The sequence below is a fragment of the Nyctibius grandis genome, chromosome 8, assembly GCF_013368605.1.
Source record: "Nyctibius grandis isolate bNycGra1 chromosome 8, bNycGra1.pri, whole genome shotgun sequence".
In the NCBI taxonomy this organism is placed as follows: Eukaryota; Metazoa; Chordata; class Aves; order Nyctibiiformes; family Nyctibiidae; genus Nyctibius; species Nyctibius grandis.
In genome coordinates this window covers 48,651,869-48,663,723 of record NC_090665.1, presented here as the reverse complement: position 1 = coordinate 48,663,723, position 11,855 = coordinate 48,651,869, and the positions used below count along the sequence as shown (strand labels likewise).

General features: G+C 50.7%; 1 protein-coding gene across 1 annotated transcript in view; it reads left to right on the top strand.

Annotated features, from left to right (window-relative positions):
• Nucleotides 1–407: 407 nt before the first annotated feature.
• The window catches only part of WLS (Wnt ligand secretion mediator), a 37,654-nt gene continuing 26,206 nt past the window's right edge, over nt 408–11,855 (top strand). The window contains exon 1 of the mRNA XM_068406057.1: nt 408–614. Within this exon, the coding sequence (XP_068262158.1) occupies nt 509–614 (106 nt within the window). The 5' untranslated portion in view covers nt 408–508. The remainder of the gene's footprint in view (nt 615–11,855) is intronic.

The window sequence follows — 11,855 nt, the reverse complement described above, 5'->3', positions numbered from 1 at the left end:
GGAGAACGGCTCAGTGTGAGCTGCGGAGGTAACTCAGAGTGGTGCCGAGGGCAGGACAGAGCATTGCCTCGCAGCTACGGGGACGTGAGGAAACCGGAGACAACGTCGCGGCGCGGTGCAGCGGCAGCCCCCGTGCCCGCCGGTGCCCGGGGGGGGCAGGACCCCGCTCCCCCCGTGCCCCGGCCGCATCTCCGGGCAGAGCCGAGCTGTGCCCCCAGCCCGGGGCTGTGCCTGCCGTGCGGCGGGGGGCACCGAGCCGCGGGCGGTGCGGGGGTCCCGGTATCCCGGGGCGGGCGGCGAGGAGCGGCGGGGCCGGTCCCGGCGGCGGGGCGGAGCGGCGGCGTGACGTGAGGCGCCGCCAGCCCCTTTAAAGCGGCCACATGCAGCCGGGCAGCGGCCACAATCACGGCGAGCGGCGGCGGGCGGAGGGCGAGCCGGCTGGAGGCAATCAGTGCCCGGCCCGCCCGGCCCTCCCCGGCCGGGGAGCGGGGGCCAGCGCCGGGCCACCATGGCTGGGGCCATCATCGAGAACATGAGCACCAAGAAGCTGTGCATCGTCGGGGGGATCCTGCTGGTGTTCCAAGTGATCGCCTTTCTGGTGGGGGGGCTGATCGGTGAGTGCCGCCCGGGACAACTTTCCCGTCTCCTCTCCTCGCCCCTGCCGCGGGGCTGCTGCTTACAGTATCGCTGACTCGCCCCCATGAGCTCATTAGCCCCGCTATTGTAGCTCGGCGAACGCGGCTCCCGGGGCCTCTTTGTGCACATTTCACTCGAGTGCCTGCGAGGAAAGAAGGGGCAGAGAAAAGTTTGGTTTTGTTTTTTTTTTTTATTTTTATTTTTTTGGCCTTGTTTCAGTCTGTACGTGAAGAAAGAGGAAGGGGGGAAAATCTTCAGTATGGCGACTGATCGCGCAGGGAAGCCTCGCATAGCAAAGTTGATTTTTTTTTTTTAAAAAATATTTTTATTTATTTTTTAAAAAAATTCTTCCCTCTGCTCTTTCCCTACCTCTGCCCCTCCCCGTTTCTCGGCCTCCGAACCGACCGCGGGAGGAAACCTCACCGCTTGCCTCAAGGATAACAAAAAAAATTAAATGTAAAAAAAATTAAATATGTAAAAAAAAAAAAAAAAAGGAAAAGGGAAAATTAATGGGCGCTGCCCCGGCGAGGACGGGGCTGCTCTTACTGTCTCCGGGGGCCGGAGAGGTAACCACCCCCCCAGCAGCCGCCTCCCGTGCTTTTGTCCGGGGTCGTTTGTCCTGGAGATCCCCCCCCGCCACCCCGACCCGCTTGAAACCGGCTTAGGTTTGTTTCTGCTCACGGAAAACCCGGGTGGTTGTTTGGGGGGGCCTTAAACACCCCCCCCGCCACCCCCCCGCCGTGCTCCTTGTCCCCCGCGCCCAGCCACGGGGGCCGGGCCCGTCCCCGCCGCGTTGCGGGGGGCACCGAGCCCTCCCCCGGCCCGGCTCTGGCACGCAAACCTCCCCGCCTCAAACTTTTTAATCCCGGGATTGCGTTTGTGCCTCCGTGGGCTCGCAGGGAGCGGTGCCGGTGTCCCCTGTGGTCGGGGGCTGCCCTCCCTCTGCCTCCGGGGGCTGTGATTTCAGCCTGGGGAAGGAGCTGGGAGGAGGAAGATGGAGGAGAGCAGGGGTGTGGGGCACTCCCTGCAATTGTTGGTTGCTTTTTTTTTTTGTTTTACTAGAAAGCAGCTGAGTTATGCGCTGGTTCCTTGTGCCGATCGCCGTGTGTGTCTGGCTCCTTCGGGGCTGTGCTGGCCGCGGAGGAGCCCCCAGCCCTGCCGGGCTCCCTCGGGGCCAGGGCTGGCTCGCCCAAGGGCTTGTTCCCCTTCTGCTGCTGCAGGCTCCTGCTGGGGCCCTCGGGATTTTCTGTAGGGACCGTGGATCACTGAGATGTCATCGCTCTGAAAAGGCGTCGGGGGAATTTGTTGCACTTTTTATTCGTGAGAATAGAGTTGGACTGTTCTCGCAGTGGTTTTTATTTGCGAGGTATTGAGGAGAGATCTGCAGCCCTTCCTCAGAAGGATCCAGTGTTTCTGGTGCACGTTAGTGCGTTGCATTTGTACCCTCTTCATTGTCAGTTTTTAAGAGCCATAGAAATTCTCCTAAACATAATTTTGAAAAACTTACGTTTCCCTCATTCTCTTCTTTCTTTTCTTCACTTTTGCTTAATCACAAAGGAGTTGGTGGCAAACACTGGATTAAAACCTGTTTTTTCGAGTCTTGTGGGCCCGAACCCACACCGAAGAGGATTGGGATTGGCTTTTTTTTTCCCCCCTTCCTTCTTTTTTCCCTTTAAGAGCTGGCTCAAGAGCAGGTTACTGAACCTAATGCTGATTCATTAGATAAAACATCTTGGCCTGTGTTGTGCAGAGAAGCCAGACTCGGTGTTCATCTTAAAAGTGTTTTTTTCTAGTAGCTTCTTGCTTCTAAGTTTAAGTTGCTTGTAGGAAAGGAAGGTGTTGATCAGAAAGCCTGTTTCTGTGATCATCTGGGGACAGGTGTGATACACAGGTAGGTTTGTGTTTAGCTTCACAGGGAATAAACAGCAATGTTTCTCTTGGGGTTTGTAGGAATTCCGAGGTGAAAGGACTTGGATGCTGTTAGTTCAGTCTCCCATCTTGCCTGTTCCCTGCCTTACCGGCAGCTCTGCTGGGCACCCACAGCGAGGGCACTGTCCTGGGTGGGGGCACAAGCTGATGCTGGGGCTGGGCAGCGGTGATTCGGGACCGAGCCGCACCGTACTCGGGGTAACTTCTGTACTGCCGGAGTAAGTGCGGAGTAAGTGCGTCTTCTGTCTGCGGGCGACTCCCAGGGGGTGATTGTGGGCAAACTTTCTTTAATTGCTGGAAAACCCCACTTCTGATCTTTAAACAGCTCAGACTGCGCTCGTCCATCACCCAAACGGGTTTTTCCTCCGCAGTGTTTACCGCTTCTGATGCATTCAAGGAGTTAAGAGGCTCATTCCCCTCTTCACGTAGTGGCTGTGGGGCAGCTGCGCTCCGCCGGCCCCAGCCAGCCCTCCTGGAAGCTGAAGTGGGTATGGTGCCCACCACTGTAAGTTCTCATGTGTGAACTAGGTGTGGTCCCCAACATCTGGCACGGTGGCAGACGAGCACGGGGGTCTGCATGAAACTCTTCCCAGGACTTAGCCCTGGAGCGTGCCTCACCACTGGGGTCCACGTGGAAGCTCTGAGCCAGTGGCTTGTGGCCGATCCCTTGGACCACAGTCGGGGCCTGCACCTTGGGGTCCTGGCCCCTTAAGTTAGTCCCTAGCATGTGGCATTTTCTAAGAGGGTTCTCTTGAGAAATGGGTCTGTGGCCCATGTTCTTCTGCTACATGGCTGGAGATGGCGGGTGGGGAGTGAAGCCTACAAGTACTCAAAGTGTCGATAGCTCTGGCAGCAGTGACACGGGACTGGTGCTCTTCAGAGAGGGGTGACACAAGGTGGGATGGGAGCTGAGGTGTCACTGAAATAGCGTTCCTGGTCTGGTTTGATCCGGCGCACCCAACAGACACCAAGAATCTAGTTATTTTAGTTTATTCAGGTCTAGACAAACCAAAATATGTACACAACTGGAACACGGCTGCAAAGCTGAACCAGCCTTTCCTTGAGCAGCCAGTTAGGTCATGTTTCAAAACAATGACTAAGTGCTCTATTTTAACAGATTACTTGTGCAAGTCCAAAATACACAAATGCAACGCATTCGTACCTGATACGACGACGACAACAAAGCTTCATTTTTCTGAAATGGGGGTTTTCTGCCAGTGGTTGTTCTCTAGCTGGTTTTTGAACAGTCTGCTGCATAATGTCTGAGTTTTAATACGGCTTGCACATTTCCAGCAGCTCTCTTATTTAGAAGCAGGAGTCTTATCAGCTCTCACAAGGATTTTGCTTAGAACTATATGTTGGCAAAGCATGAGATGTACACGTATGGGGGTCATTCCCTTACTGGGTGAAGCTCCTGTGGCAGCCTAAGGGAGCTTTGTGAACCTAGGAAGTGAGAAAACACCTCAAAAAAGAATTTTATTGAGCTATTTCTTCATTGTCATGCTATGGTAATGAACTGTTGGCTGCAGACAGCTGGGACTGTCACTGCTTCAAACTGTCCTGGTTTCAAAGCCTGCAGAATTTCTGGTGTCTGCTCCGTTCTGTGGTAAACACCTTGTTTAAAGGTTACGCTTCTGGATCGTGTGTGTTGTGTTCAGTTAGGATGTATCCATGCTAGATGAAACATGATCCATAAAATTAGTGTTAATAAAACCTCTTCCCTACCCTGGTGAGTGATAGCAGACATCTTGTAGGAGAATGGGATCAGACAGGAATGTCTTCTGTTAACATTCAAGGCAGCATTAATGTTTGTGAGAAATGAGGCTAGCACTAATTTACAGTCATGCCAGCGTTCCCGGGAGCCCTCCCATCCTATGCATATGGATGCTCTGCCTCTTTGATATATGATGTGGCTTTAGGTACTGGATCCTGGCTGTCTCCAGGGGTGCCACCAGGCTCCTCGGGGCTTTGAGTTGTGCTAACCAGCACCTGGAGCCACGTTGGCTGGTGATGGCCTTGGACTCGGCCTGGGGACAAACCTTCCCACAGCTGGACCAGCTGCAGCATCCGTCTGGCCCTGCTTGTTACTGGGGGTTTTGACCAGGGCGTTCCAACGGTGGTCACACCACAACTGCTGCTCTGGGGCAAAAGCTGGGGCACCTCGTGTCCTCTCCTCCTGACTGCTGCCCAGGTGGTTGAAATCTGACTTGATTCTTGTGTGGGTTTAATGCCTCTTGGTTTTCTTTAAACTAAAGCTTTTGATTACAGATTATCTTCCTCTGTATACCTTGTGCGAAGCTGTTGATGGTGTCCCTCTGTGATTTCCCTTGGAATTCATTTATATACACAGTATTTAAAAAATTTAAAAAAACCAAGACTTTATTGTTCAAATCTGTCTGTATTTCATGGAAATGGTAGGAGATTTTGTATTAATCAAGCCCACCTTCACCTTGGCTTTCTCTCTCCATTCCTTTAGCCTTGCCCCTGGTTTTCCCGTACTGGGGGAGGCTGCAGCAAAGGGTGAAGCTGCTGGGAGAGGGGCAGGCTGAAACGGGGGGCACAGGAGGAAACTGGCCAGCAGAGCTCTGTGGAGCAGTATCCCTGCTTCAGAACTGGGATTTCTGTTCCTTTAGACAAGTTAGGGAAAAGATCACCTTTTAATAACTTTTGTGAGTTACTTCTAGGACTACAAGGACACCTTGTCCCAAGGCATAGATGATCTTGGTTTCAGTTCACATGAGCTGGCTGGATGCAAGAGAACCTCTCCGTAGGGAAGGCAAAGTCCAGGAGCAGGCACACATACGGTTAAGGACTGAAAGTCCGGTGCCCAGCCATGCACTTTACAAATTTAACTGATTGGAAAAGTGGAGGTATTTATTTAGCACATGAGTCTTTTGGGATGAGGGGGATGCATTTAAGAAGGTGCAGGTTCGCTGCTCCCTTGCCTCAGCTTAAGGCTGAAAAAACAGAATTGTTGTGACTGGAGCAAATAAAACCCTTCCTTGTGTGTCTCGCCCAGAGAGATAATGAGTCATGTGTATAAATGGCTGAGCAGCTATCAACAATTCCAGTTCATTATCTAAATGTCTGATTTGACTCCTGAGCAGTGAGTTTCCAGGATTTAATTTACTTTCCTGGGATTTCATTACCTTCTTAGGGCTGAACTGATCTTTTGACAGGAGAGACGCTACGATTTCTAAGGGATGTGGATGCAGCCTGCTAGGGAGGAGTGTCCGTGGGCTCCAGGACAAAGCCCATTTTTGTGTGCCTGACTCTCTTTCATCGCTGGCCTCTCCAGGAGATGGGCAAGCCGTGCTGAATAGGTCGGTGCTGTACCGTGGGCATGAATGCCAATGGACTCCTCTGTATGGACACATTCCTTCGGTGCCGCAGCCTTGGCAGAAGCGCTGGGAGCCGATGAAAAAGCAGACATGAAAGGTCATGTCTATTTAGTTTAGGTCTGCTCAATTCTTCTTTTTAAGACCTGTAACTGTAGCTGAATGGGCAAATGTGCCAGAAATGGAGAGTTCCCAGGCAGAAAGGGCCGTGCTGGGGGCCTGAGGAGCGGGCAGCGAGGCTGTAAATCCTCCCAGGCGTGAGTTTTTTTGCTCTTCTCACAGCTGCATCACTTCCAAACTGCAGTTAACTTGGGAGAGATGCTTCAGGGCAGCTCTGCTGTGTAGTTATGTAAAGAGGAGGGTCCCCTGCTCCTCTGTTGTGTTGGTATTAACTAAACAGGCTTGGTTTTAAACATGCCCTGGACACTTACCCAGGGGTGGTCATGCTGCCTCCCTGCGCTTTCCAATGATTAAACAGGGAGTCTTTTCATTAGTAAATAACATTTATGGCCTTTGAAGTCAAGTTATAACTCTCTGATAGCCTGGAAAAGGCTTTGAAGGGTGAAAGGTGAGGCCCCAGGATCTCACCCCTCCCATTCAAATGCAGATGAAATTCTTTACATACCTGAGGCTTGGCAGTTTCAAGGTATCTTGGTATCTGTAGTGTGCGACTTGGGGAGCTCAGGAGAAAAGCTGCTGGGTAAGGTCGGGTCATGCTGCTATTTTAGATCTCTGGTTGCAGGGGTTTAATGGCTTGGCTGGGCATTATCCGAGTCAAAAATTGACAAAGGACAGCTTGGAAGAAGATCAAACTGTCTGGCAATTAGTAAATCAGTTCTACCACATCTTTTTTATTCTTTTAAATAAAATATTTTTGCATATATGTTTCTGCATTTATGGAACTCAGATGCTAGTGCTCGCTTCATTTGCATTTGTTGCTGCTGTTGCATTGTATATGAATTGTAGAGGTCACTCGTTCAGTCCTCCAGCAAATACGCTTGTACTCGACTGCCTCGTGAGGTTTTCTTGCTTTGTGAGGGAATAATCCTTTATCTGTGAGAGCTGGAGTGCTCCCCGCAGCCCTTGGGTTGGGGTTTGGTGGCAGCAGCCTTGGGGGGCGATTGGGCTCCTGTGCCCACCGCGGGGCTCTTGGCACAGCCGCTCCTGTGGCTCTTTGAGACCTGGCTTATTGCAGCAAAGCTCCAGCTCATGGTGCTCTAGAGAGGCCGTGCTGCACGGACACCTTCCTGCTAGCATGGCCCGAAGCTGCCAGAGTAGCACCGAAGAACAAACCTTGAGCAAAAAAAACCCACCCGCCGCCCCAGCACGCGTACACACCCGTCCCTAGCTGCTGCGTGGCTGTAGGGAGCTAAGAAGGCACAGAAATTCCTCAAAACCCCCGTGAGACTGGCTGTAGTGCTTGCTTAGGGACCTCCAAACCCCAGCAGCTCACGACCCACCCCTGCCTATTGAGGTGGTAGGTTTGAGTTTGGCAGAGGTCTGTGCCACCACGTACCCGCTTCCATCCTGCCGTGCCTTGAGCGGCGTCAGGAAATGTGAACTCGGGTCGAGAATCTCCCAAACCAGGCTTTGGTGGTTTGGGCAGGTTCGTTTTTATGGTCTGAAACACAAAAGACAGAGAAACCTGTAGTCTTGAAAAATCTACTGGAGGTGACAGAAATCAGGGTGTGCAGCTACAAGGGTATGTCTGGCAACTCCCACTGGACACAAGGGTGGAAACGGTGCCACAGAATCAATGAGGTTGGAAGAGCCCTCTGGGCTCATCGAGTCCAACCATTGCCCTGACACCACCATGGCAACTAGACCAGGGCACTAAGTGCCATGTCCAGGCTTTTCTTAAACCCCTCCAGAGATGGTGACTCCACCACCTCCCTGGGCAGCCCCTTCCAATGGCTAATGACCCCTGCTGAGAAGAAATGCTTCCTCATGTCCAACCTGACCCTCCCCTGGCGAATCTTGAGGCTGTGTCCTCTTGTCCTGTCGCTGGTTGCCTGGGAGAAGAGGCCGACTCCCACTCCACTACAACCTCCCTTCAGGTAGTTGTAGACTGCCCTGGGGCTTTAGAGGACTGTGGTCTTGCTAAAGCTTGAAGTCAAATGGTGAGAAAGAAATGCCTTTCCCAAGGGGAGTGGGCTGCTAGTAGGTAGTGGGGTTTTTTTGGTTTTATTTGTTTTGTGGAAGATTAATTAGACTATTTAAATGTACAGCAATTCTGCATATGAAAGCTGCAGCAGTGGTCAGAAAGAGGCTTTGGTGTAGCTTGTGAAAGAGTAACTAGTAATAAAAAATAGTAATTTAAAGACTGTGTTAGTGGTCACTCATTAATGCATTAAGCTGGTAGCATCATGGTCAGGAAGGAGGGAGGGAGAAAAGAAAACTTTCATGCTGCAGAAATACATATTTATAAATAATAAGTGCATATATAATGTTATTCAGGTTCTCGCTGTTCTGGTTGGGAAAGCTCGGTCTGTGGGATGATAAATTAGCTTGTTTATTCCAATCCCACCGTTGGTTAGCGTAATGAAGCAGAAGGGCATTGTGTGTGCTCGCCGGGCGGCCTGGCCCTGCGCCCAAGGGGGTAATTGGGTAGAAAAGCAGAATGCAGCCGGTGCCTGGGAGAAGTTAACGCGGCGCGAGGTCAGGAGGAGTCGAGCTTTAATCAGTGTAGACACAATGCAATTGAGATTTTCTAAAGGGCTTGTTGATAGGGCGAGAGCAGGGCTCAGTAGTTAATTTGGAATGCTCTAGGCGTTCTAGATGAGGAGCTGCAGAATCTATATCGTAGAGGTAAGTGTTGATGTGGGAGCAGAGGGGGTGGTATTCTTGTAACTGGGCTGAACACCTTGTTTGCAGGAGTGTGGAGGGAGGAATTATTTCAGGGTTTATCATGGGAGTTTTTTAGATCTACTTAATTTATTGAAATTAATAAGGTGAGTGATGGTGGCTCTTAGGCACATCTAGGCATACGTAATATTGTAAAATGAAAATATTGAAAAATTGAGCTCACTTATCTCATAGTAAATTTTTTTGACTTAGAGTTAAGTCTAAATACAGTGAAACAGGTTTTTTTTTCCTCTGAGAAGTGGTTCCTGAGGTAAGCCCTTTTACATGCAGAGTCTTATTTTCTGCTTTTTTTCTTGTAAAAGGGCAATGAATACTTACATGTTAACGGAGAGAGATTGCTTCAAGGACAGTATAGCTGAAACTAAAAGAAAGCTACTTCTTGCTGTACTAGAGAGGTGTTAAAGTGTCACAGGCTTAGCTCCCATCAAGATTTGAACTGGAGCCTTGAGAATTAAAAGGTGCTATTTGCTAACATCTTTCAGGGTGAGTCCAGTGGGCTACGAAGGGTGCTGGAGTTTCTCCGTTCCATTTGCACTTGCCCATCCCCACGTACATCACTGCCACGCTTTAGAGGAGAAGTGAGCCCAAGAGATTGGTAGGAACAAGTTTTGCTTGTGGCACAAAGTTGTGGAAGGGTATTTATTGATAGCCGTTTAGAGAGAGTAGGCTTTCTTGTCTTCTTTCTTAAAACCATTAGGTCTTGAGCTTTGTTTTTTCTCGTAGAAGTTTGATGGTGAAGTGTCACTTTTCCCATGTTTGAAGATTCACTAAAGGTTCATTGCCACCAAAACGCCTCCTTACTCTGCTGGTTTTTGCTCTCTCTCTTTGTATTCTGCCTCAGCTAAACTTTAAACCCCAAGTTTTCTGTAGGGGCAGCTGAGCATCAGCTGTAAATGTACCCGACAGCGGGAGGGAGCGACTTGGGTGGAGAAGAGCAGAAACCTCTGTGGGGGTGAGGGAGGAGCAGGACCTGGGACACAGCGTGCAGGAGAACTGGGAGCTCTAGGGAAAACCAGCTGTGACTTCTCCGAGACAAGAAGTCAACTGTGGTGGTGGTCACATTGTGTCACGTCCATACGACGTGCTCCATGGCAGATGCTCTCATGCAATCACCATATAATGCAGGGGCTGACCAGGGGACAGCAACCACCTTCAGGAGCTGGTGGGATAAAGCCGTGAGCACCCTGCTCTGACCTCCTGGCTGACCTGCCGTGAGCAGGAGGTTGGACAGAAGAGCTCCCAAGATCCCATCCCATCCAGAGCAACTCTGGTTCCTCAGCATCCAACAGTGCTGCTCTTTTTGAACAGATTCTGCTGGCCAGGGAAGCACAACTCTGTAACGTGAAGCTCTAGCTTTTGTTTGAAAATTTATGCTAACAAAGTCAAGGTTTGGATGCTGTGATTAATTAATTATGCTTGTATTTATTGGAGGAGTGGGTGTTTATTTTCCTTTTTAAGCAACCCAACCAGGAGGGTTAAGTTTGAGTAAAACATTTGCCAAAAAAAACCCCAACCAACCCAAAATACTCTGTTTCATGTAGTTGGCCACAGTGTTGCGCTCATCTTGAACCCAATTAAAACTTTCCCTTCTGAGGACTTCTGAAAGCCAGACTTGGGAGCATGGTGGTAACTGGGATCTAACCCAGTAGCCCAAGAAAGCCACCAGCGATGGGCAGCCTGGGGTCCCTGGGTCAGAGCACCCCGCTGCTTACCTGTTCGCTGGGTGTTTGGGGTGGGATGCTCAGGTTCTGCAGCAAGTGCTGTAGGGTTTCACTATGGAGAACGTAGGGGGGCAGGAGCACCATTGGGTGGCTGGGGACATCCTGGCTGTGTGATGAATCACTTCAGCTGTTTGCCTCTGCTCGTGCTCTGTTTAGTCTATGGGAAGTGAAAGAATTTTGGTTCTGGTTGAGATGTAGGAGAGAAATCCTCTCTGTCTTGGCAATGAGGGTGGTCACCGGTGCAGAGAAACCAAATCATGATGTCTGCTGCTGAATCGGGGCATAAGATCTTTGATCTCTCTGGCCACTAGATACAAGGTATGCTGAGATGTCTCCTTCAAATCCTCTTATTTGGAGTTATTCTATAACACTGTCATCTTCAGGTGAAACACCACTGCCAGTTCAACACAAGACTGAGGAGTTTTGGATTGTTCAAAACTGAAAGCAATTCAACTTCTGTCTGTCCCCCCACACTAAATGTCTCTTTTTTAGCTGCTGCTGTTTCTTGAGGACATAGCTTGAGAAAACCCATGGGCTTGAACCAATGTACCGTTGCCGATATGGTACTTTCAATATGAAAAGTCTCTCTGGAAACTATATGCAAGAGCTGCTTCAGTCTGTAAGACGTAGCTGAGATGGCTTTGGAAGGTCATCAGAGCCCTCCCCGGCAGCGGTGACCACGCTGCTGAAGGCACCTGGCTCTCTGGGGCCTCGCTGGCCGAAACCATTGCAAGGAGCCGTGGTTCCTTGGTGGGGTCTGCCGTGACCCGTGTAATTTGGGATATCCTTGGGGCCTTTGCAGTGAGCCAGGCACAGATGGGCTGGCTGTGCCAGCTGGTCGCCACATACCTTTAAGACAATGTCTTGATAGCATATATGCAAACAAGCTTCAAAGAGGATAAACTGTGTTCACGCTCCAAACTAGTAATGAAAACCAGTGAACTACAAAGAGAGGCTGCTCAGACTTGCACTTCAAGAAAGATGTTGAGGTGTTGGAGTGAGTCCAGAGGAGTGCGACCAAGCTGGGGAAGGGTCTGGAGGGTCTGACCTCTGAGAAACGGCTGAGGGAGCTGGGGGTGTTTAGCCTGGAGAAGAGGAGGCTCCGAGGTGACCTTAGTGCAGTCTACAACTACCTGAAGGGAGGTTGTAGTGCAGTGAGAGTCGGACTCTTCTCCCAGGCAACTATCGATAGGACAAGAGGACACAGCCTCAAGCTTGGCCAGGGGAGGTTCAGGCTGGACATGAGGAAGCATTTCTTCTCAGCAAGGGTCATTAGCCATTGGAAGGGGCTGCCCAGGGAGGTGGTGGAGTCCCCATCTCTGGAGGTGTTTAAGAAAAGCCTGGCCATGGCACTTAGTGCCCTGGT